Source organism: Tenebrio molitor, chromosome 1 (genome assembly GCF_963966145.1).
Source record: "Tenebrio molitor chromosome 1, icTenMoli1.1, whole genome shotgun sequence".
NCBI classification, from domain to species: Eukaryota; Metazoa; Arthropoda; class Insecta; order Coleoptera; family Tenebrionidae; genus Tenebrio; species Tenebrio molitor.
Genome location: NC_091046.1, coordinates 17,118,717 through 17,140,263, shown reverse-complemented (window position 1 = coordinate 17,140,263; position 21,547 = coordinate 17,118,717). Strand labels below are relative to the sequence as shown.

The window sequence follows — 21,547 nt, the reverse complement described above, 5'->3', positions numbered from 1 at the left end:
GATCTCTAAGAAAATTTTTATCAATATTTCAGTGTATTATTGTCATTTACACCAAAAAACTTCCAATATTAATGTTCAAACTCTACTTTTTAACATATGTTGCAGATGTAGTTGCATCCGTTACCTTAAATTACCAATTAATACAAAATTCCCTAGAATTTGAAAATTTAATTTTTTTATTTAAAAATTAAAACAAGGGTGCAAATTCTAAAAAATAACATAAAAAACTTTTTTTATAAGGACATTGGCGCACTCGTTCCATACAAAACTCCCCTACGGGTCGTTTTCTACACCTGGAACTCGTGCGCCAAATCAACCCTTATAAAACTCGTTCTTTAATATACTATTTTCGCACACATTTTAGTGTCAGAAACAGGGATTATGATTCAGGTATAATAAAAAAAACTTAATAACTCAGCAAGATACGAGCGTACAAAATTTGTACCGTTTTTTTCGGCCCACTGTGTATTGATTTGCTCCATGTAAACGTTGGGCTTTATTTTGTTTTACTCCGTTTTGAAAATGATGCGTTGATTTTGGTGTGAAGTGTAGTTAGGTATATAAAATATCGTCAATTTTAACAGAAGTCGAGATTTCTCGCCTGCGCATACCGATGCCCGACCCGTAGGTATTAGGAATTAATACACAAATGTCCCCAACAACAACATCTACAATCTATAACAAATTATAAAAAAAACTTTTCAAGCTAATGACAACAAACAGAAATTAACGTTTTCTCTATTGACTATCAAGTACTATTAATGAGATCTTTTTACTAATGGGTTAAAGCTTGTTTGATTTGTTTTCAGTTGTGGCAGCATAGAACGATTGGACGATGATAACAATCTACAAAGAATAATTACAAGTTACAATCAAACCGAAGACAATATTAACGTGGTTGTCAGGTGAGTCCTTGAGTTACCTACTATAAATTTGTTTAAAATAATAATGTATTAACGTGAGAATAAAAGGACTTCTCGGTCGATGTGAATGACAGCTTTGTTAATGCAATAATTTATACAGGCTGTTTGATGAAAAACGCCTCAGTCCATAACTTTTTTATTTATTATCTGATTTCAATGCGCTACAAAACATCTATAAAATATATTTTTTTGGTGTTATCTTCAATAGTTGACGATAGTCAACTTTTTTTTTTTTAATGGACACATTTAGTTTTTTATACATAGTCTGTTAGAGCTTTTTTTTCTGAATCTAATGATGTATTAAAAATTATCATTTAGTCAACAGACAACTAAAAACTTCAAGACTGCACATGAACATTTTCAAACTGACACTTGACATTTGTTGCTATGTATTTGTATTCCGATTGTTTTTCACAACACACTTGAAAATTTCACAATAAGCTGAACCGCAATTAAAAATTGTTTTTTTTTTTTCAGTTAGCTATCGACGAAATGGTAACTTTTAATACATCATTAGATTTAGAAAAAAAACCCTACCAGACTATGCAAAAAAACCTATGTGTCTATTTAAAAAAAAAAAGTTGACTATCGTTAGCTATTGAAGATAACGCAAAAAAAAAATTATGGCTGTTTTGTAGCGCATGAGAAACCATATCTTTGTTTTTTTTTTGTTCATTGAAATCGGATAATAAATAAAAAAGTTACGGGTTGAGGCGTTTTTTATCAAACAGCCTGTATACCGGGTATCCACACGAAATTTCGGATGGATTTGTCTGGTCTAATGACGGGTTATGAAAGAGGATATCTTTTTAAGTTTTAAGAGGGATAGGTTACAAAGGAATAAGAATAAAGTGTGTAAATAGTTGCTTTGAAATTTAAAAATAAATTAATTTTATCCTTTAGAAATGAACTGAAACTTTCACGTTTTAATTGTGGTTTTCATTTAAATTTATAAATAACAGAACCATTGTTTTATTACTATGGATATACAGGACCTGCCTTCCAAGACGGAGCCCGGGTGCTATTGTATCGTGCCAAATGCCTTTTCTTTTTTCATTTAGGAATGTATTAGCAGTGTCTCGTGCAAAAAAAATTGTATGTTTGACAGGCGTAAAGGGCGTTTTTGGCCCTTGTCGTGTTAGAGCCCTTGGCTTTGCCAAAAACGCCTACTTTACGCCCTTAATACATAAACAACTATTATTATGAGAATAACAATAACAAAAAAAGATTTTTGTTACAATTTTAAAACAATTAGGTAATTAATGGCCTAACTTCAATCAAATTATACAGGGTGTATCTAAAATAAGTGTGTTAATTTTAACCAGGAGAAGACGAAGAACTCCCCAATTTACGAGTATTAAACTTTCTTTACATTTTTCGAGATTTTTTGCCTCCCAATTTTTACCAAATGAGTCGTTTTATGTAATTAGCTAACACGTGTTCAATTGAAAAGTTCATCAAATTGGTTTTGATCTTTGTCGCTATCTTTGTCTAACCAACTTAATTTACGATGTTGATGTCTTTTAAAAAATAAAGTCAAAGCCACCACACGGTGGTAGTCAAAGTCTAAGTTTACGTCTAAATTTCCACAAAAAAATAATTCTTCAATAAGATACTTGCAAGGTTGAAAATGTACAATTTTGAAACTAAGGAAACTCCTAAATTGGTGCCTAATTTGGAATTCTGAAAAGGATTTATTGAGTGACCTTCGCGGTCTCCCAATCTCAACCCATTAAATTTTTATGGATCTATGTCAAACGCAAGGCTTACTTCAATAATTGGTCAGCTACAATTGAGCAATTAAAAAAAAAACGATCGGAGATCAAATGAGAGCAATTCAGCCCAAAACTCCGTTTGTTTCGAATTCTAAAATGATCAGTTTATTAATTTACTTTGATTGTTTATTTTCGTAGGAGAGAGAAATTTTAGTTTCGAAATTGTGCACTTTGGACGTTCTTTTAATTTGTTGATATTAAATTTATTTAATATGATATTAAAATATCGACATTTGGCCGTATGAGTATATTTTTTTTAGAATTGTAGCGCCCCAAGGTTGCAGTGCGCCGAGCGGCCACCAGAATAGCGCCCTCGTCGCCTCCCCCAACACTTGACCATCTCCACGATCTCCCATCTTTTAGAAAAATAAAATTGACCTATCCAAGTTATTTTCGAAAAACTCAACAGCAAAGAAAATGTTTCTATTATTTCAACCTTTTGACGCTCATTGTACACGGTTATTATAAATGATTGTAGTCGAAGCAGGCCATGCTGTTGCTGTCACTGTCATTCTTTAGATGAAAAGTGCGGTGATGAGACTTTTATTTTTTTTTTTTTTAATTAACGATTGAATCCAAAAATATTGAGTTGTTTTGCACCCAATTTAACTCTTGTGTGCGAACGGTGTGTACACACTTATTCACATCATTTTGATGTTTTTTATACGGAGCGGCAACCATAAATTTTACATTCAGTTTTTACGCCTACTTGGACTACAATCATTTAGAATAACCCTGTATAATCGAAATAATATTTTACTTTCAATTGTGTCTCGATATTTAAATTCGAGAAAAGTACTATGCCGGCCAAAAAATTTTGGCCGTTATTCGGGCCTATTCTGTAACTGTTCTGTTAATTTTAACCATCCGCTAATAAATTAATTTTTAACAACCGGTTATCTACAAATAACCAAAAATCTATTCTGTAAGACAAATTATTAACGGGTAGGTTAAAAAGCATTATTTTAGCGGCTAGGTTATTTTGAAGAATGAAGTCAGGCACGGAAGCGTACAAATACATATGGCAACGTCGCGAATCTAGGTAAATTGCTCGAAGACGAATTGCTCGAAATCAGCTGCTCGAATATGACTTTGCTCGAATTGCAAGTTCCTCGAACGGCAGTTTCTCGAAAGTGTTTTGCTCGAAAGAAATTATCATACACAGGAATGCGGGGATTGTTATTGCAAAGGCCACATCCGTATTGCATTTAATAAATTAAAAAAAAAAACAGTTTTACACAAAATTTTTAACTTCTGATTTTTACATTGATAAGAAGATTCATTTCTAACATTTATAAACGAAATTACCGAAGAAAAATATGAATTAGATTTTAAATCAAACGATATTAAAAATCTGAAGACTGGTTTTATTTATGATGTGGGATTTGTAATTGCGGTAAGGCGGTAAGGCCGTTACAGATCTTCGGGTGCAGGCATTTGAGATTCCATTATTTTCTCCAAGGCCGCAACAGTTTTTTTTTATAAAACAATAAGTTTATGCAATATGCAATTGGGATATAAGGTTAGTAAGTGCATTATAACAGAATCGAGAAAGAAAAATCGCTTATACGAAAAAAAAATGGCTTCGAAGTAATTTTTTACAGGAATATTTTGAAGGCTTTAATGTCATTATTACGACTAGTCCGTAGTTACTAATAATTACTAATTACACTCCAATTGCATTTGATTTCGAGCAACTGCATTCGAGGAATTTGCCGGAGACGCAACGTCGCAAATCACTGTCAGCTGAAGGAACAACAGTCATAATTATTTGCAAAATTATACCTAACCTCAACTAATAGTTGTAGACTACATTGGTATGGGGACAGACTACTCAAAAACGTGAAATTGAAATTAAAAATCGACCGGTTTTTGTTCTTTTTTCAAAACTCAACAGTTTATGATTTATCGAATTGTTGCATTACTTTTGCCCCTCCCTGTATAAATGAAAGTATGGTAATTGGTACCACTTTTACGACAACCCTCGTTAAGCGGCAATAAACCACTCAAGGAATCAAAAGATGCACTTTAGGTATCAACTCAAATATGTTACAGCTTGCCTATTGTAGCTTGAGCTGTGAGGGATGCGCAAAGTTGAATAAAAAGGTCAGATAAAGGGGTCCTGGAAGCGGCAAAGAAATCGACAAAATTAGTGAAGGGGCTGTAAGACCACTGCGCATCTGGTTCTTACAGCTCAAACTACAATGAGAAAGCTGTACAGGGTGATTCATTTTTTACCGCCGGTGGCAAAATTACCCTTAAGAATTGAGAAAAATTTATGGAATTGACAGATTTGATTTGTCGAAAACTTTACTTACGAGTACATTTGTCGCCTTCATTCCAGTTCATGCACCAAAAGAATATTCATTGCGAATGCCATTATAATTTGGGACCGTTTTGACGTAAGTTAATTTTTAACGGCTGGGTATGACCACCCGCTAAAAATTAGCAATTTGAGTTAAATTTTAACAACTTTTGGTTAAAATTTTGGCTTAGAGAATAGCGCAATGGGTTAAAATATTTTAACCGTTGTTTTAACGTTTAACTTTTAACCAAGTGTCTTACACAATAGGCCTGTTAGTCTGTCAATTCAAAAAAAAAATTGTAATCCGTACTTTATTGTCATCATGATTACCGTCTTGATTATGAACGTTATTTTTTGGGTGGTAAATTTCAAAACTCAAAATTATTTTGTCATTTCTACTACACAGAACGTTTACCTCAGGTTATCTATGTATGATTGCTCTAATTTTGTTCATTCATATCGGATTTTTGGAATATTTGAGCTTCAAACAGTTTAAATTGATGGTCAAAATGACAAGAATCCAAAGTGGGGTTACGATTCCTAAAGGTTTATTTACACTTTACTTGAATGTCAAAAAAGTGACGGCCAAAATTTTTTGTTCGCCATAGTACTCACTTATTCACATCATTTCGTAGATTTTACATTCAGTTTTTACGCCTACTTGGACTACAATCATTTGTAAAGCTAGTGTGACAAGATACTAAATTTCACAGAAAATTCTGTAAAAATGACAAAGACAGACTATGATCCTGATCGAGGGTCTCTCTCATTTTATAACAAATTTTCTACAAAATTTAGGATCGTGTCATACAGCCTTAATAACAAAAACCCTGTATATCTCAAAAACTGCACTTTATAAGATAACAATTATTTTGTACAGACGCCCTAAAAAAGACGTCTTCATTCATAATTGGTCATTGAAAAATAGTGTCATTTAAAATTTTAATACATATAGGGGTGGGTGGGAGTAATGACATGACAGCTGTACTGTCCCCATATGAGTTGACTCACATCCTAAAATTTGTGTTTTGGACACTATCCATCCGAACTTTTTATGCGGAGACCCATGTTATACATATTTACAACCTTCTTTTGTGATCATTTATTTACCAATTTTCTTTAGAGTCCGACCACTTAATAATCGTGAGAAAAAGTCAGGAGATACATCTGTGATACAGTTTCCAGGAAATGGGCAAGTTTTGGTAATTAGCATCTGTTAACTAGTTGTGGTATTATGATTATTACTTATAATTTAGGTTGATGGTATACCTGGTGGTCCTAGTGGGGGCCAAAAACCTAAACTTTTTTCTTATAATGTGGTTTTTGAACCAGCAGCCACTCAAGAGGATGTATTACAATTTTCCGGTATGAAAAGATTAATAGAAATGGCCCTAGAAGGTTTTCGATGCACGTGCTTTTGTTATGGGCAAACTGGGAGTGGTAAAACACATACTCTAACAGGTCCTCCAGGTCTTGTATGTTACAACGTGCTTTCATTTAATTATACTTCTGCAATATAAATCTGTTGCAGTTCGGAGTTCGACCAGCTCCTTTTAGTGACAAACATGGTTTAGTGTTTCGATCATTTCTTTATTTATTCCAACTAATTCAGGAAAAGGCAGATGTTCATTTTATACTCAAAGCGAGTTATTTAGAAATTTATAACGAGAAGGTAAGAAAACAAACAGACCTGTTGACTTAACATTTTTTTCTAACACTAATATCTTACTGTTTCTATGGTGCATTTGAGCTCACTCGTTATGTTTCCTATAAAATACGCTTTTCTCTATAAAATACGTGGTCAATAGAATAGTATGTTATACACCAAGGTAGAAATAGTAGATTACATACCGAGGTGGGAAGTGTTTCATTCCTGTCGAGAGCTAAGATAGTTTACCAAGGCGTAGCCGAGGTGAACTACAAGTAATGCTCGAGACAATAAACATATTTTTTGCACGAGCGGGCGTGAAATTGAATTTTAAGACGCTGTTAGCGGGCGTAAAATAGCACTTTTCAACCCTAGGGCCGGTTTTCAGCCCTAGGGCCATATGCCTTTTTATAAATTTTCGTTGACATTAAAGGCAATAAGTTCAAGGCTGCTGAATTTGCAGCTTTTGCCACATCGGATGGTGTACAGCAGCTATTATTTTCTTCGCCTTGTAACATAATTAAGCTGCGTTATTTACACAAATAAACCAGTGGCGGCTCGTGAGGAGGGGCTCTGGGGCGCCGCCCTCCCAGAAATAGGGAAATAAGGAAAAAATTTTTTTAATGTGTTCAATTTTTTATTAAAGATATTGAATTTGTTGATTAACTTATTTAATTTATGTCAATATAAATTTATCGTGTGCAAAGGTTGTAGTAATCTAACTCCGTCAGTGGTATAAGTAGGTATAGGTTTCATCGAGGGTTTCATATTATTCATTCTCTCTCCTCTTTCGGCGGCCAACTCGGAGCTCTCGATCACGTATTCTGTATCAATGGAACGCAGCGTCGAGTTGCGTTGCCATGACAACGTCATGTTGCAAAAGACGATTTCTGGCAGGCAAAAGTCGGCGCCCAGCATTCACAGCCTTCGTTTCAAACGAGATTTCGACGCATGTCGGCAGTATTTATACGTACTTTTTTAACGTTGATAAAATTAAAGTAAGTGATTTAAAAAAACTGAATGCTGGTGCATTGACTATGAGTCGAAAATTTATTTAAAAAACAGCGGTCGACCAGTGCCGAATTTAAATATTGTTCATGAACAGAAACAATACAAAAAATAAGCTGCATTTATCCACCGAATTAATAAGAATAAGAACTCAAATTGCCATAGATAACTTCGAAGAAGCAATCACATAGATTCGAAATGCACATTGATTTGACAATTTTCAAAACTGGACGACTATGAATTGTCACCGAAATGTCAACTCCATCCTACCCGCACAGTTGCCACATACATTTTCGTACATAGTTGCCATACTTATCCACAATCATTCTGAATCACCCAACACCTAGTTTCTTAACATTTCTTAAATAATTTGTTATGAAGGTTTGAAGAAAAAATACTTAGTATAAGTTATTCGGAGCAAGAATGTTTTTTTTTTCTATTTTACACCTATAACACAGTCAGTATAACACTCAAACGGGTTTCGAAAAGGAGCTCTTTTCGATACGCGCTTAAATTTTTAATGTTGGCAGTGACTCATAGCGTTACCAACCCTTATATTTGCCAAATATAATTTTCCTAGCATTATGTTTTGAACTTTTTTTTAAATTTAAGGGGCAAAATAGAAAAAATATTGTATTATACTCGTTTTATAAGCCATTTTGTTGCACTTGTTTGCTTTATAGCACTCGTCGCTGCGCTCCTCGTGCTCTAAAAAACGCGTGCTACAAAATGGTGTCTTATAAAACTCGTATACTAAATAACTAATGTGCTCTGGCTGGTTTGTCTGCTTCACCGCGTTCGGCAGTCAATCTACTAGCCGCAGCACATAAAACTCCATTTTTTGCTTCTCATCATAACATAATATACTGCAGCAAGGTGAGCAACAATAACTGTTTCAGTTGGCAATAAAATATTTTACATGAAATCTGCAAGACTGAGAATTGTTCTTATTTCGGTTAGTTTTATTGACGTTATTGACAGCTGGTATACATTTTAAATTTAAAAGTCTTGGTTTTTGTAATCTTTTATTAATAAAATGGTTTTCTCGTTGGAACATGACATAAAAGTCACCCGAATATACGTATTGCCAACTCCATCAGTAATTGTTGCTCACACGGGATTATATCTCATGTATACATGTGACAGAGCCCTCCTTTGTCCAGGAGTCACGAGCCTCCACTGAAATAAACTGAAACTTTCACGATTTAATTGTAGTTTTCATTTAAATTTATAAATAACAGAACCATTGTTTTATTACTATGGATATACAGGACCTTCCAAGACGGAGCCCGGGTGCTATTGTATCGTCCCAAATGCATTTTCTTTTTTCATTTAGGAATGTATTAGCAATGTCTCGTGCAAAAAAATTTTGTATGTACGACAGGCGTAAAGGGCATTTTTGGCCCTTATCGTGTTAGAGCCCTTGGCTTCACCTCGGGCTCTAATCTCACTCCGCGGGCCAAAAACGCCTACTTTACTGTACTATGCACATTCCTAACCTTATAAGTGGGCGGAAAGTTAACCATTTCTTTTTATCTTTACTTCCCTCTCTTGGTCAGTAATAGGCCACTTTCCGCCCTGTTATAAGGTTTTTCCAGTGGCGTACTTACTGAAAGTCGAAAAACAGTAGAAATGAAACTGCATCAAATTAATTGTTTATTTGCTAAAAATGTAATGATTCCGAATAAAATAGTATACAAACCTCGGTGGGAATGTGTTTCATTCCTGTCTCGAGCATTAGTCAGTAATAATAAAAACTTATTAACCTTGGGAGAGAAATTTCTACTTCTGGGGTCGATACAAGAGTGAATAATGACGGCTTCTGAGACTAGTAGTGAAAAAACAGATGCACATTATTCAAGTAACATTTTATTCATCATTTTTTCAAGTAATTATTTCAAAAGTGATAAGTACAGTTATTGAATTGAAAACTCAGGCCAGTACTTGAGCTATTGTTGGGACAACGAACAGATACAGGCTGTTTGATGAAAAACGCCTCAACCCATAACTTTTTTATTTATTACCCGATTTCAATGAACAAAAAAACCAAAGATATGGTTTTTCAAACGCTACAAAACAGCCAAAAATTTATTTTTTTGGCGTTATCTTCAGTAGCTAACGATAGTCAACTTTTCTTTTTTTAATGGACACATGTAGTTTTTTAGGCTTGGTCTGGTAAGGTTTTTTTTCTGAATCTCATGATGTATTGAAAGTTATCATTTGGTTCATAGCTAACTGAAAAAAAAATAAAACAATTTTTTGTGGTTCAGCTTATTATAAAATTTTTAAGAGTGCCGTGAAAAACAATCGGAATCCAAATACGATAAATGTCATCTATCTAAACGTCAGCTTAGAAATTTTCATCTGCTTTTTTAAACTTTTTTATTAGTATAAAATAACAACATTGTCAGTCATGCAGGATAGCAGTCATTTGACTATTATTTTATGTTCGAGTGTAATAATAATCGTAATTAGTCAAAAACAAAAAGTTAATAGAAATATTTTCCAAGAAAATAATAATAAAACTCTTCAAGATTGCACCTGAAAATTTTCAAACTCACACTTGACATTTGTTGCTATTTGTATTCCAATTGTTTTTCACGGCACACTTGAAAATTTCATAATAACCTGAACCACAATTGAAAATTGCTTTTTTTTTTCAGTCAGCTATGGACCAAACGATAACTTTTAATACATCATTAGATTCAGAAAAAAAAACTTTACCAGACTGAGGCTAAAAAACTACATGTGTCCATTAAAAAAAAAGTTGACTATCGTTAGTTACTAAAAATAACGTCAAAAAAAAATAATTTTATGGCTACTTCGTAGCGCATGAAAAACCATATCTTTGGTTTTTTTGTTCATTGAAATCGGATAATAAATAAAAAAGTTGAGGCGTTTTTATGAAACAGCCTGTATATGTAGTAATACAACCGCCCCCTAGTGCCGGTGTATTTTAAACAGCAGCTTTCAATTGGCTTATTCAAAACGTGGGCATATTTTTGAAAGCCTGATGTACATCCACAAAAATTACTTGACGGCATCTCTTTAGTTCTAAACACGCTTCAGCATTTTGACCACGTGTTCTTGTTTGGAGAAGATGTGCTCGTCAATGAATGCAACATTTTTCTCAGTCTATCAACTATATGCCGTTCACGATTATTTTAAACACGCAGGAGGCCGCGATATTTTTTTGTTATATTGGTGTCAGGTCCTGTCATATGACGTTTCGTTTTTAAATATTCGCATTGTTGTCAATTCCGTCATTAATTTAGTTAATAAGAATTTACCCAGAACTGCCTACAAATATGTATGTTTCATTTCAATTACAATTTTACGATTATTGTTCCTAGTGCGTTCAATTATTTAAAAAATATAACAACTTGGGAGCAGTGTTCGGTTGAATTATAACCTAAAATAGATTTATTAAGACAAATCACAATACTGCCAACTAAAATGTCAGATTTTCATAGATAGTCCGAATTTGAAATAATCGTGAATGGTTTATATATCACATTCTTATAAGAATGACAGATTGCAAAGAACCTGCCTCATTGTGAAACAGCGTTCGGCGTATTAGGCGTTCACGATCTTTTTGGGACCGAGTTGGCTATGCTTTTTTCTTTTCTTAGCTTAGTGCTCTCGTTTATAACATCTACTTCTTTAACTTCTGCCGTTTCTTCCAATGCAAGCGTCCCACCACCGAAGACTTTTCTGGCAATCTTACTTTCTCTTCAAATGATTCTTGTCGCAATGTGAGTTAACTTTTCAACAAAGTTCTACATACTTAACTTCATTCCAAGAAAAGCCAAAATGACATCTTCGGTTACCTCCGTGATGCCTTTTTTTATTCTTGCAGCCTTTCGTACGCAATTTTTTCCCTTTTTCTTATTTGTTCTGGAACGTTTTGGCACATTTCAACGATGAAAATTGTTTTTTTCACAATTCATTGTTATTATTACCATAGTACCCACGGCAATCTTCGCATTTTGTGTATTGTCACGCGCCTTTATTACATTTTGGAACAATTTATGAATTTATAAAAATTTCTGATTTTTAATCGGTCCATAAAACAATTGTTGTCTTAATATGTACACTCACCGGCAAAAAAGCGCAACACTAATTAGTCAACAACAAATTTATTCCCATAATACCTATCGAGCGATCAAATTAATTTGCAATCGAGTTATCCATGAATCCGAAATCGTATGTCGTTACTTGAACTTCACGCTTAAAAAAACACAGCTTGAAACACAGGTTAGATCTGGACATATCCATCGCAAAAGACATACGGATTCAAATCCATGGAGGACTCGATTACGAATTAATTTGATCGCATTTGATCGTATTTTGAACAGGAAGCGATGATAGCAAACATAGCCTTGAGCATTAGCATAGGCTATTTTCACATAAAAACAAATTTTCTGCTTAAAAATTTTCTTGTTTTAAATATACCATTTTTATAATAATCAAGCAACCTGGTTAGATTTTACAGCTTTTGATAACTTTTGTAATTTACACGGAACGTTTACCTCAGGTTACCTCGTTACCTATGTACAGTTAATTTCAAAATTATCGAGTACACCTCAAATATCAAGAAGTCGATTTATTACAGTTTTTTCCGCATGTAAAGATGGCTTTTTGAAATTTGGGCGTCAAATTTTTTATATAGGTTAGTAAGTTTGACAACATAAAATGTCGCTGATATTTTAGTAGGTACACTATAATATCGTCTATTTTATCCTCTGCACAGTGCTCTTCGCGATGTTATAGTCCTGGGCTACCCTCCGGATCGACCACCCTTCTTCTAATTTGGAAAGAATGAGCACTTTCGCGTTTTCGGTTAGATTAGGCATTTTATTTGTCAAAATTGACATTGATCATTGACCAAAAAATGTAAGTGCATTTCACACTGTAAAAAAATTAGATGTACTCTATAATTTTGAAATTAACTGTACGCTTGCTCTAATTTTGTCATTCATGTCGGATTTTTGGAATATCTAAGCTTTAAACAGTTTAAATTGATTAGCACAATAACAATATGCATATCAAAATGACAAGAATCGAAAGTGGGGTTACGGTTCCTAAAGGTTTATTTACACTTTACGTGAATGTCAAGATAGTGACATGAAAAGAAAAAACATCTATAATCTTAACTTTGTTCCGCATTAAATGTTATATTTTAATACCCATTAAATTTATAAATCACAAATATTATTTGCAAGCATCGGTGGTTCAGTGGTAGAATGCTCGCCTGCCACGCGGGCGGCCCGGGTTCGATTCCCGGCCGATGCAACTTTTTTTTTTTTAAATTTTACTAACGAAATAACATTTTATTTATTTTTATATTACAGGTAATTGATTTGTTAAATCCTGGCAGTGCAAGAAAACCACTTGCGGTAAGGTGGAGTAAAAAAGCTAGAGGGTTTTTTGTCGAAAATCTATTTACTGTTGACTGTGAAGAATTGGATGATTTGATAGCAGTTTTGGAGGAAGGATTGAGAAATCGAGCAGTTGGAAAACACAACATGAATGAATTTTCGAGGTCAACAGTAGTAACTATTTATGCATAAGCTTCAATAAATAATTTTCTTTTGTTACAGTCGGAGTCACACAATTCTAACAGTTTATATTACATCCGAAGAACCGGCTGAAGGAGGTGTTTTTCTGTCAAGATCTGGTAAAATCAACTTTGTTGATTTGGCCGGGAGCGAAATGACAAAAAAGACGCAAAGCGAAGGAAAGACTTTAGAGGAGGCTAACAATATAAACAAAAGTCTTATGGTTTTAGGTAAGTTAACATAAATAAAAATAACCGTAAAAATGTTTTTCTCCACGACTATTAAAGAATGAATGCATTCTTTTTTGGATATTCAACGAAATCCATTCCACACCCCGTGATAGAAAATACTAAAACCCAAGGCTGTCGGCTAATCCATCCCTCGTATTTATCTACATTCTATCGCCAATCGGATGCGTTTATAAACAAGTCGCGCATCGCGTAGCAACCGCTAAACGAGGCACAATTTTAATTGTCAAATATTAAAAGTCAAATTAAATTCAATTTTCAAAGATTGTTTTTTCTTGGTATAGTCGTGGCGAAAGCTATACTTCAACTCGCGTATAATGGCATGCACTCGGACGATTCCACCACTCGCCTACGACTCGTGTTGGAATTTTCAACCTCTTGAATAATAGCCATCAATACACCCTCGTTGAAGAATGTACTTTCCTACGACTGTCGAAAAACTGTAGTAGGTATGTTTTGTTTTTCTTCTTTTTTTCTTTGTTGAGGAAAATAATGAAAAAATGTAGAAAGTATTAAAATGAGGTCGTAGTGGATATTATTATGCAAGTACATGCACCGAAATAGGCGAACCATAAGAGTGCATTGAAAACAACTGAAATTGTTTCGCGATCTTGGCTTTAGAAAAGTCAGATGTTACATTTGCGTCTTGATGTTGATTATTTTTGGAATGGCGGACACTCGTCAGTAGTAATTTATGGTACAGTCACGGCTACGGAATGTCGTCAGTTATAAAACAGGTTTTATATATTTCTAACCCCACATTGGAATTTTTGACAAGGATGTCAATCTGTCAATCAAAAACGTTACTGGTGCCACTTTGATTTTTATTGTGCATGACAGAATTTCTGTCACAAAAAGTTTGAATGTCAGTCTTAATGACAATAAAGCTTAGGCTACACAAGTTTTTTCGAATTGACAGTAAAATAACTGACGAAATTCCGTGGCCGTAACTGTACTAGTGTATTAAAAGGCATTTAAGTCACGCGAAAAAACAGGTAAACCGCGAGTTGAAAAGGAGTGGTTTAATTTTTTCAAGTGACTTTTAGCCGCTAACACACGTGTCATACGTAACTTTATCCAGCGCCTCCAGAATATTGTTGGAAAATGATGACAATTGTGACATTTTTATTTCACAAATTCATTTGATCGACGATGCGAAAATCATTTCAAGCTTTGATTCCGATATGTATGTTTTATTTCAATTACAATTTTACGATTATGTAATGTAACAACCTGGGAGCAGTGTTTGGTTGAATTATAACCTAAAATAGATTTATTATGACAAATCACAATACTGCCAACTAAAATGTCAGATTTTCAAAGATAGTCCGAATTTGAAACAATCGTGAATGGTATAGTTGCATCCTTGAATTACCAATTAATACAAAATTCCCTAGAATTTGAAGATTTAATGTTTTTCTTTAAAAATTAAAACAAGGGTGCAAATTCTAAAAAATAACATAAAAAACTCGTTTTATAAGGGCATTGGCGCACTCGTCCCATAGAAAACTCCCCTACGGCTTGTTTTCTATACCTAGGCCAAATCAACCCTTATAAAACTTGTTCTTTAATATACTATTAGATCACTAATGACTTATATGCCACTTTATTTGTTTAAAATCACCATAGTTATTGTCCTATTATACAGGTGTCCCCAAAAAAGAAGACGAGTTCATAACTCCCTTATTTATCGGAGTATTTTAATTTACATTACAATTACAAAAGGGCCTAATAAATTTACGTATAGCTCCCAGGACTTCAAGGCTAAGCTGTCAAAATATTCTTTTTTCAAATGCGAACACATTTTTTTCGGATTTCTGATAAGGTCCATTCACGTTGGATTTTCTTTTCAATGTCAAATAATTTAATTTTATCTTTCACTGAATCATTATTTGTTTTTTATACTTTGACAACGAGATATATTAAGTAGGCTATAATGCCCTAGGGCGCATAAATCATAATTCCCGCTTATTACGCCCGCTCAAACAAGTCGTCATAGATACGAGCCACCGCAAACTAGGAAATTTAGCAAAATCAAGTTCACAATTTATAAATTTTTTAAGTAAAGTTTGTCCAGCGAGAGATTGGTTGACATAAAAATCACTAATAAGAGAAAGTAGTAGCGCACGTAAAATTTGAAATATACAGGGTGATTCTGAAATAAGTTTGGAAAAAAATGTGGAGTATCCTTGACATAAAATAATTCTGCGTATTTACTGCGTATTGACTTTTGGAGGTGAATTCAAAAGGATGGAAATTACTCCATATCCTTGTATTTTCGACGGCTATGAATAGGGAAAATTTGTCCGAATATATTCACTTCATTAGCAATCATTGTTACATCAACTCCACAACAAAGTCGTAGGTGCAAGCACACTGCTTTATAAATGTTTCTATGGAAATGATCGAGAGGAGTAAGGTTACGTTTGTGACCTACGGGCACCTTTGATTATTATTGTTGCTAAACTACCAAGATAATCAGGTAATCACCTTTAACTCAGCAGCGTACTAGCAATTTTGAGCAAATTTTCGATCATTTGTATCTCGAAAACGAAAAAACTTTTGTAAGAAATTTTTTTTGTCTATGACTTCTTCTCATCATCACCAATTACCGGGTTTTTTTTTCCAAACTTATTTCAGAATCACCCTGTAGGTTATCCTTCAAGCAGTAACATTTTTGGCCTCAAAGTATGCTCTAATGAATGTACTGTAGTGCATTTTGTAGTGTTGGGTTAATTTAATACAATTTAAAATCTCCTAATCTGTCGCTGGACGGAGTAGGTATTATAATAATACCGTGGAATAAAAAAAATACCCCTACTTTATATTACAGTAAATGAAGTTAAATCTAAGAAAGAATGTACATATTATATTTATATTTTTACTCGTGAATGAAAAATGTGAATAAATACTGAAGCGTTAACTAAATTATGTACATTCATTGATATTTGTAAGAATCCAATTATTTGAGTTCGTGAAAGAAATATCAGTTTCAATGGAACATGCATTATAAATGAAAGACCTTTTCACTTTCCACGTTTAACTGTCGATAAATAGGAGAAGCCGATAATAGTTAATAATAACTAATCTAAGCAGTTTAGTTATAAACTGTGATCGCGTTACTTGTTCCATTAATGCACAAATCGACAACGTATATCGTGGGATTTTTTGTCAACTCTTTAAATTAAGTAAGTAATAATTAACGATTAAATTCTGGAAATAAATGTCTGTAATTATAATATCGTATGATCAAAAAGTCTTTGGATCGCGATAGCAATGAAATGTAAAAGTCCATCTATAGAATTATTTACTTATACTGCCCGTAGTTTTTATTGTACTTCAAAATAGCGCTAATCTGTCACGGAACTTATTTAAACATAAACGAGGCGAATTACCATTTTCACCACGGTTTCCATTACTGTAGTATGATTTAATAATAAAAATTTTATGTTCTCTTTGAAACATTTTGAATTATAACCTGCTAACTTGAAAGTTGTCAATTAAATGTCAAAAATAATTGAAATAAATAATTTCATAGATAGCTTGTTAATTACACAGCAACTCTGACCCAAAGACTTTTTGATCATACGATAGTATACGTACAGCTGGTTGGGAAAAAACGGGAAAAGAAAATTTTACTAATATAAATTTGGTTTTGTCCATTTGTCAGTTAATTGTCTACTTGACAATACCTCAAATAATTTTAAAAAATGTCATTGAATTTTGACCATAATTTTAACCTTTTTAAGAATATTTCACACTATAAAAATGTGTCAATTTTACTCTGACAGTTCCCGTTTTTTTGCAACCAACTGTATAAAACTTATAAAAAATATTCAAATTTTAATTTAAACCAAAAGATTACAAGCAGTTTACATCGTCGACAATAATTATATTGGTATAGTTTGTCCAGCGTGAGATTGGTTGACATAAAAATCACTGAATTCGACGTAGAGAAAGTATAGTCCATGTAATACCCCAACTCAGCAGAATGAAAGCATATATTTTTAATCATAAAATGAATGTGCATGATAATATGTTATGCATAATATATACAGGTGTCCCCAAAAAAGGAGAGTCCACAACTTCCTTATTTATAGGAGGATTTTAACTATTTATACACCAAATTAAATGGTTGTGAATAGGCTACAAAAAGGCTTAATAAATTCATGTATAGCCCCAACGGCTTCAATGGTAAACTGTCAAAATTTTTTTTTTCAAATGCGAACACGTACTTTTTTTTTAGAAATTCTGATAGAGATTTTTATTCTGAAAATAACAATTTATCACAAGTATTCACTTACATATCAAAAATACAAACAAACAAAATGTTAAAAGCTAACTGAATTTGATTATTACAGTGTAACGCGGTGCATTCTGATAGCTTTTCGCTTGGTGCCCGTAATTTGTTTCAAAACTTAGTGTTACTTAAAAAAAAAAATTCTTATGTGATGTTATACTTGTGATGCATTGTTGTTTTCAGAATAAAAATCTTTATCAGAATTACTAAAAAAAGTATATGTTCGCATTTGGAAAAAAATATTTTGACAGCTTAGCCTTGAAGCCCTTGGGGCTATACGTGAATTTAGTAGGCTATTTTATAGCCTATTCACAACCGTTGTACAGATAATTATAATCCTCGCATAAATAAGGGAGCTATGGCCTTGTCTTCTTTTTTGGAGACACCTGTATAAAGCAACAAGATTCAATTGATCTCTAGCAGAGATACGTTGTTTTTTTTGTGTTTTTTATGTTAGAAAAGGATATTTTACTGCCTTGGGGTATTACATGGACTTTAGTACAGCGTGATCAACAATGACTGAGTCTGTTGGCAATGAAACAATTGCAAAAATATTGGTGTTTTTCTGTTTCGTAATTGGCACTGACCGGATGTTTTAACATGACACGATATTAAAAAAAAATATAGGTTATGTCGGGTATGTTTATGCTATTACAAAAATGACCCTTTGATGGTAAACGTCAAATTCGCCTGTCAACTCTGTCAAAGCTGACAACCGGAAATAAAGAAAAATAAAAAAAAAGAATAATAATTGTCCAACGTTGCAAATTTGTGAATTTGATACAATATGTTCGACTGCATTATTTTTCAATTTATGTGTGTAAGTCGATTAACTAGAAATTTACCTTACTGTCTTGTTTATCGGATTAGTCCGATAAAGTGGTAGTTTACAGCCTCAAAATAACGTCATAAACCATCTATATTTGTCACAGTCGAGTTTTTTTATTCTCAGTTCAGTGATGTATAATAAATAAATCACTCTAATATTTTCGAAAAGTATAATAAAATACATATATACCTAAATCTAAAAAACCATTTAATATTTATTTTTAAATTAATTGAAACAATAGGCTGAGTTTATAAATTTTAAGTCATTGTCAACGTGACATTTCTATGTAACATCGGTGCACATTAAAAGTTGGGACAAGATGACATTTGTATAAAGTCAAAATTACAAAATTTGTATCGGTTAAATTTGGTTTTTTGTTTGACACTGTCAGAATTTGAGAATTTTCCCCTGTGTGAACGGATTTTGATAAATGTGACAACTTGTCAAAACGAAACGTCAAGTTAATTTTAAAGGTTTTAAGCGATTTGGAGCCTTTAAGGGGGTGGTCGAACAAAAAACGTTGTATTCAACGGCACTAGTGGGCCTTTAATCTGGCCCACTCATACCAAAAAAAGCCCAATTTACACACGAATTCGTTAAATAAATAACTATTTTTACAAAAAGGTTATAAAAATTATGACGGGGTGAATGACGTTTATTTGCCAAAAGCATCAAGTTAAAGTTTAGTTTTTTTATGATATTGTTTGTTTTCCCAATTAATAATAAGTAATTATTCACTGAATCGCTTTTTTGGTGGTCAAAACAGGTAGGTAACAAAAAAACTTTGAAACTCGACGGACAAATTGGATATTATTTTAATTTTACAAGAGAGTGGTCAATGTGACAATTTGTGACAAAGCAAAAGGTTGATACACAATGAAAACATTTTGCATGTCCCAGCTTTTAATGTCCATCGATGGTACAATGGCCGGCAAAAAAAACTAGCCATCATGTAAATGTCAGTGTGCCGTATGATTTCCCTTTCATTAAAGTTAAAGAACGTCGTTAAATTGTTTTGTCTCTGTCTAACATAGTGCTTGGCATATACTCTCACTTTATCTAATCAATTATTTAGCTAATGAAAGGCTTAACGAATGGGAAATCATACGGCCCAGTGTCTCTATATTGATGTTACGTGTAAAATGTCCTTAACGCAGAGAGAGGAAGGAGTAACCTCACTTTTATTTTTGTCAAAACACTCAATGACACTTGAAATTAACGTAACCACAAGATGCATCAAAAGGTATCTACCTACCTATTTTATCATCTTTGAGGAGTTTCATATTGCTGGAAACAACGCAAAATGTTATAGTTATTAATTATACTTAACTTGAGATTCAAAAAATTTTTGAGTGACATGCGTTAACCTCATAATAATTAAAGACAAAATGTCATGTCTTGTGCTGACATTAAAGCATTAGTTGCACATTTGGATTTTAATATGACAGAAAAGTGATGGGTAGGTAATTTTTATTGCCGGCCATTGTACCATCGTTGGCCAAAAAAAAACTCGCACAGCCAAAATTTTAGTATTGTACTCTCGTGTCAAAAATAAATTACTCACTAGAATTCGAACTTTTAGGGAAATAACGTTTTTCATGTTGTGTGTAACTAGAATTTTCAAAAGTTATTTTGAATGCCTAAGGTTGGTTACTTTGAATTAAGAGATTAAATCCAAATAAATATGCCGCCAGTAACCAAAATTGATTGTGAAACGAAAAATCATCTCTCACTTAGCGAGAAGTTAGTCATTTCCAACTGTTACAATTAATTTGCTGTCTTACATTTTTGGGATATCTTTTGCCTAAGTCAGGCGCAGAAAGAACAAGAGCGTGGCATGAGAGAAAACGTACGACTGAAGTGACAGTTCAGAATGTGAAAAGAAAACGTGCGAGTGAAGTGACAGTTCAAAATGTGAAAAAAAACGGTGTAAATAATAAAGACAATGAACCAGCAACTAGCACCTCGGCTCAACCACCTCCTCTTGCACCTATCAGTGATAATTTACAATATTCTGATTTCCCTGTAATACAAAAGTTTTACTTCTATCGTGCGTCTTTACGACACACTCTCTTTTTTTTAAGTATTTAAACAAACTTGAATTATTTTCCAGGCACATTCCAGTTCTCCTAACGTTCATTATTACATTATGTATTGAATAAGTCAAAAACAACAATTATGTTGGGAGGAATTTCTCGACATGCAATTGAGGTTTATTAACATACATACACTGCGTTTTTTAGTTCGCTGAACATACAATGTACAGTTGGCTTTAAAAAAAACGGGAAATGAAATTTGACCTAATGTGAATTAATTTGTCAATTTATGTCAATTTGTGTCTGTTTGACAGTAGTATTTCTGACACATAAGTGCAGTTTTTTAACCTAAATTCTAAAAGGCCGTTTCAAACTATAAAAATTTAATAAAATTTGACAGAACTTTTTCTGACAGTTCCCGTTTTTTTTTGAAGCCAACCGTAAAATGGCTATGTTCACTTCTAAAATGGACAAGTCAATTCATTTGAAATAGGCAACCAAACTTACAGATCCATGAATCCTATGTTCAGTCAAATAAAAAAACTCACGGTATAGTTGACTCAAGTTGCAAAAAACCACTTTGCCTTTGCAACCGCATTTTTATGGCATTAGTCATTTGAAATTACTTTTTTTCACTACTAGTCTTAGAAGGCGTCATTATTGAGTCTCGAATCGACCCCAGAAGTAGAATTTCTCTCCCTAGGTTAATAATTTTTTATTATTAACCAGTAGTCAATAATGAACAGCCGTCACCTAGCAACGAAAGATTTTCTTTGATTTTATTGGTTAACGTAGACAGACGATTTTCAATTTTCATAGCAACCGTTGAAAAATGAGAACTCGGATCGTCGCATCGGACAAACAAATTTAATTAATAATTGGAAAGGGTTTTAACGTATCTAGTAGTGAAAAAA

At 33.2% G+C, this 21,547-nt stretch overlaps 1 protein-coding gene and 1 non-coding gene across 5 annotated transcripts in view; both read left to right on the top strand.

Annotated features, from left to right (window-relative positions):
* The window catches only part of Klp54D (Kinesin-like protein at 54D), a 115,593-nt gene that overhangs the window by 90,131 nt on the left and 3,915 nt on the right, over window positions 1-21,547 (top strand). For all 4 annotated transcript variants that reach the window (XM_069036337.1, XM_069036339.1, XM_069036336.1 and 1 more), the window contains 6 exons: window positions 810-905; window positions 6,127-6,205; window positions 6,260-6,478; window positions 6,535-6,675; window positions 13,014-13,204; window positions 13,263-13,450. In XM_069036337.1, the coding sequence (XP_068892438.1) occupies window positions 810-905; window positions 6,127-6,205; window positions 6,260-6,478; window positions 6,535-6,675; window positions 13,014-13,204; window positions 13,263-13,450 (914 nt within the window). The remainder of the gene's footprint in view (window positions 1-809; window positions 906-6,126; window positions 6,206-6,259; window positions 6,479-6,534; window positions 6,676-13,013; window positions 13,205-13,262; window positions 13,451-21,547) is intronic.
* On the top strand, window positions 12,884-12,954 carry TRNAG-GCC (transfer RNA glycine (anticodon GCC)). Its single transcript has one exon. It is a non-coding gene; the product is annotated as a tRNA-Gly (tRNA).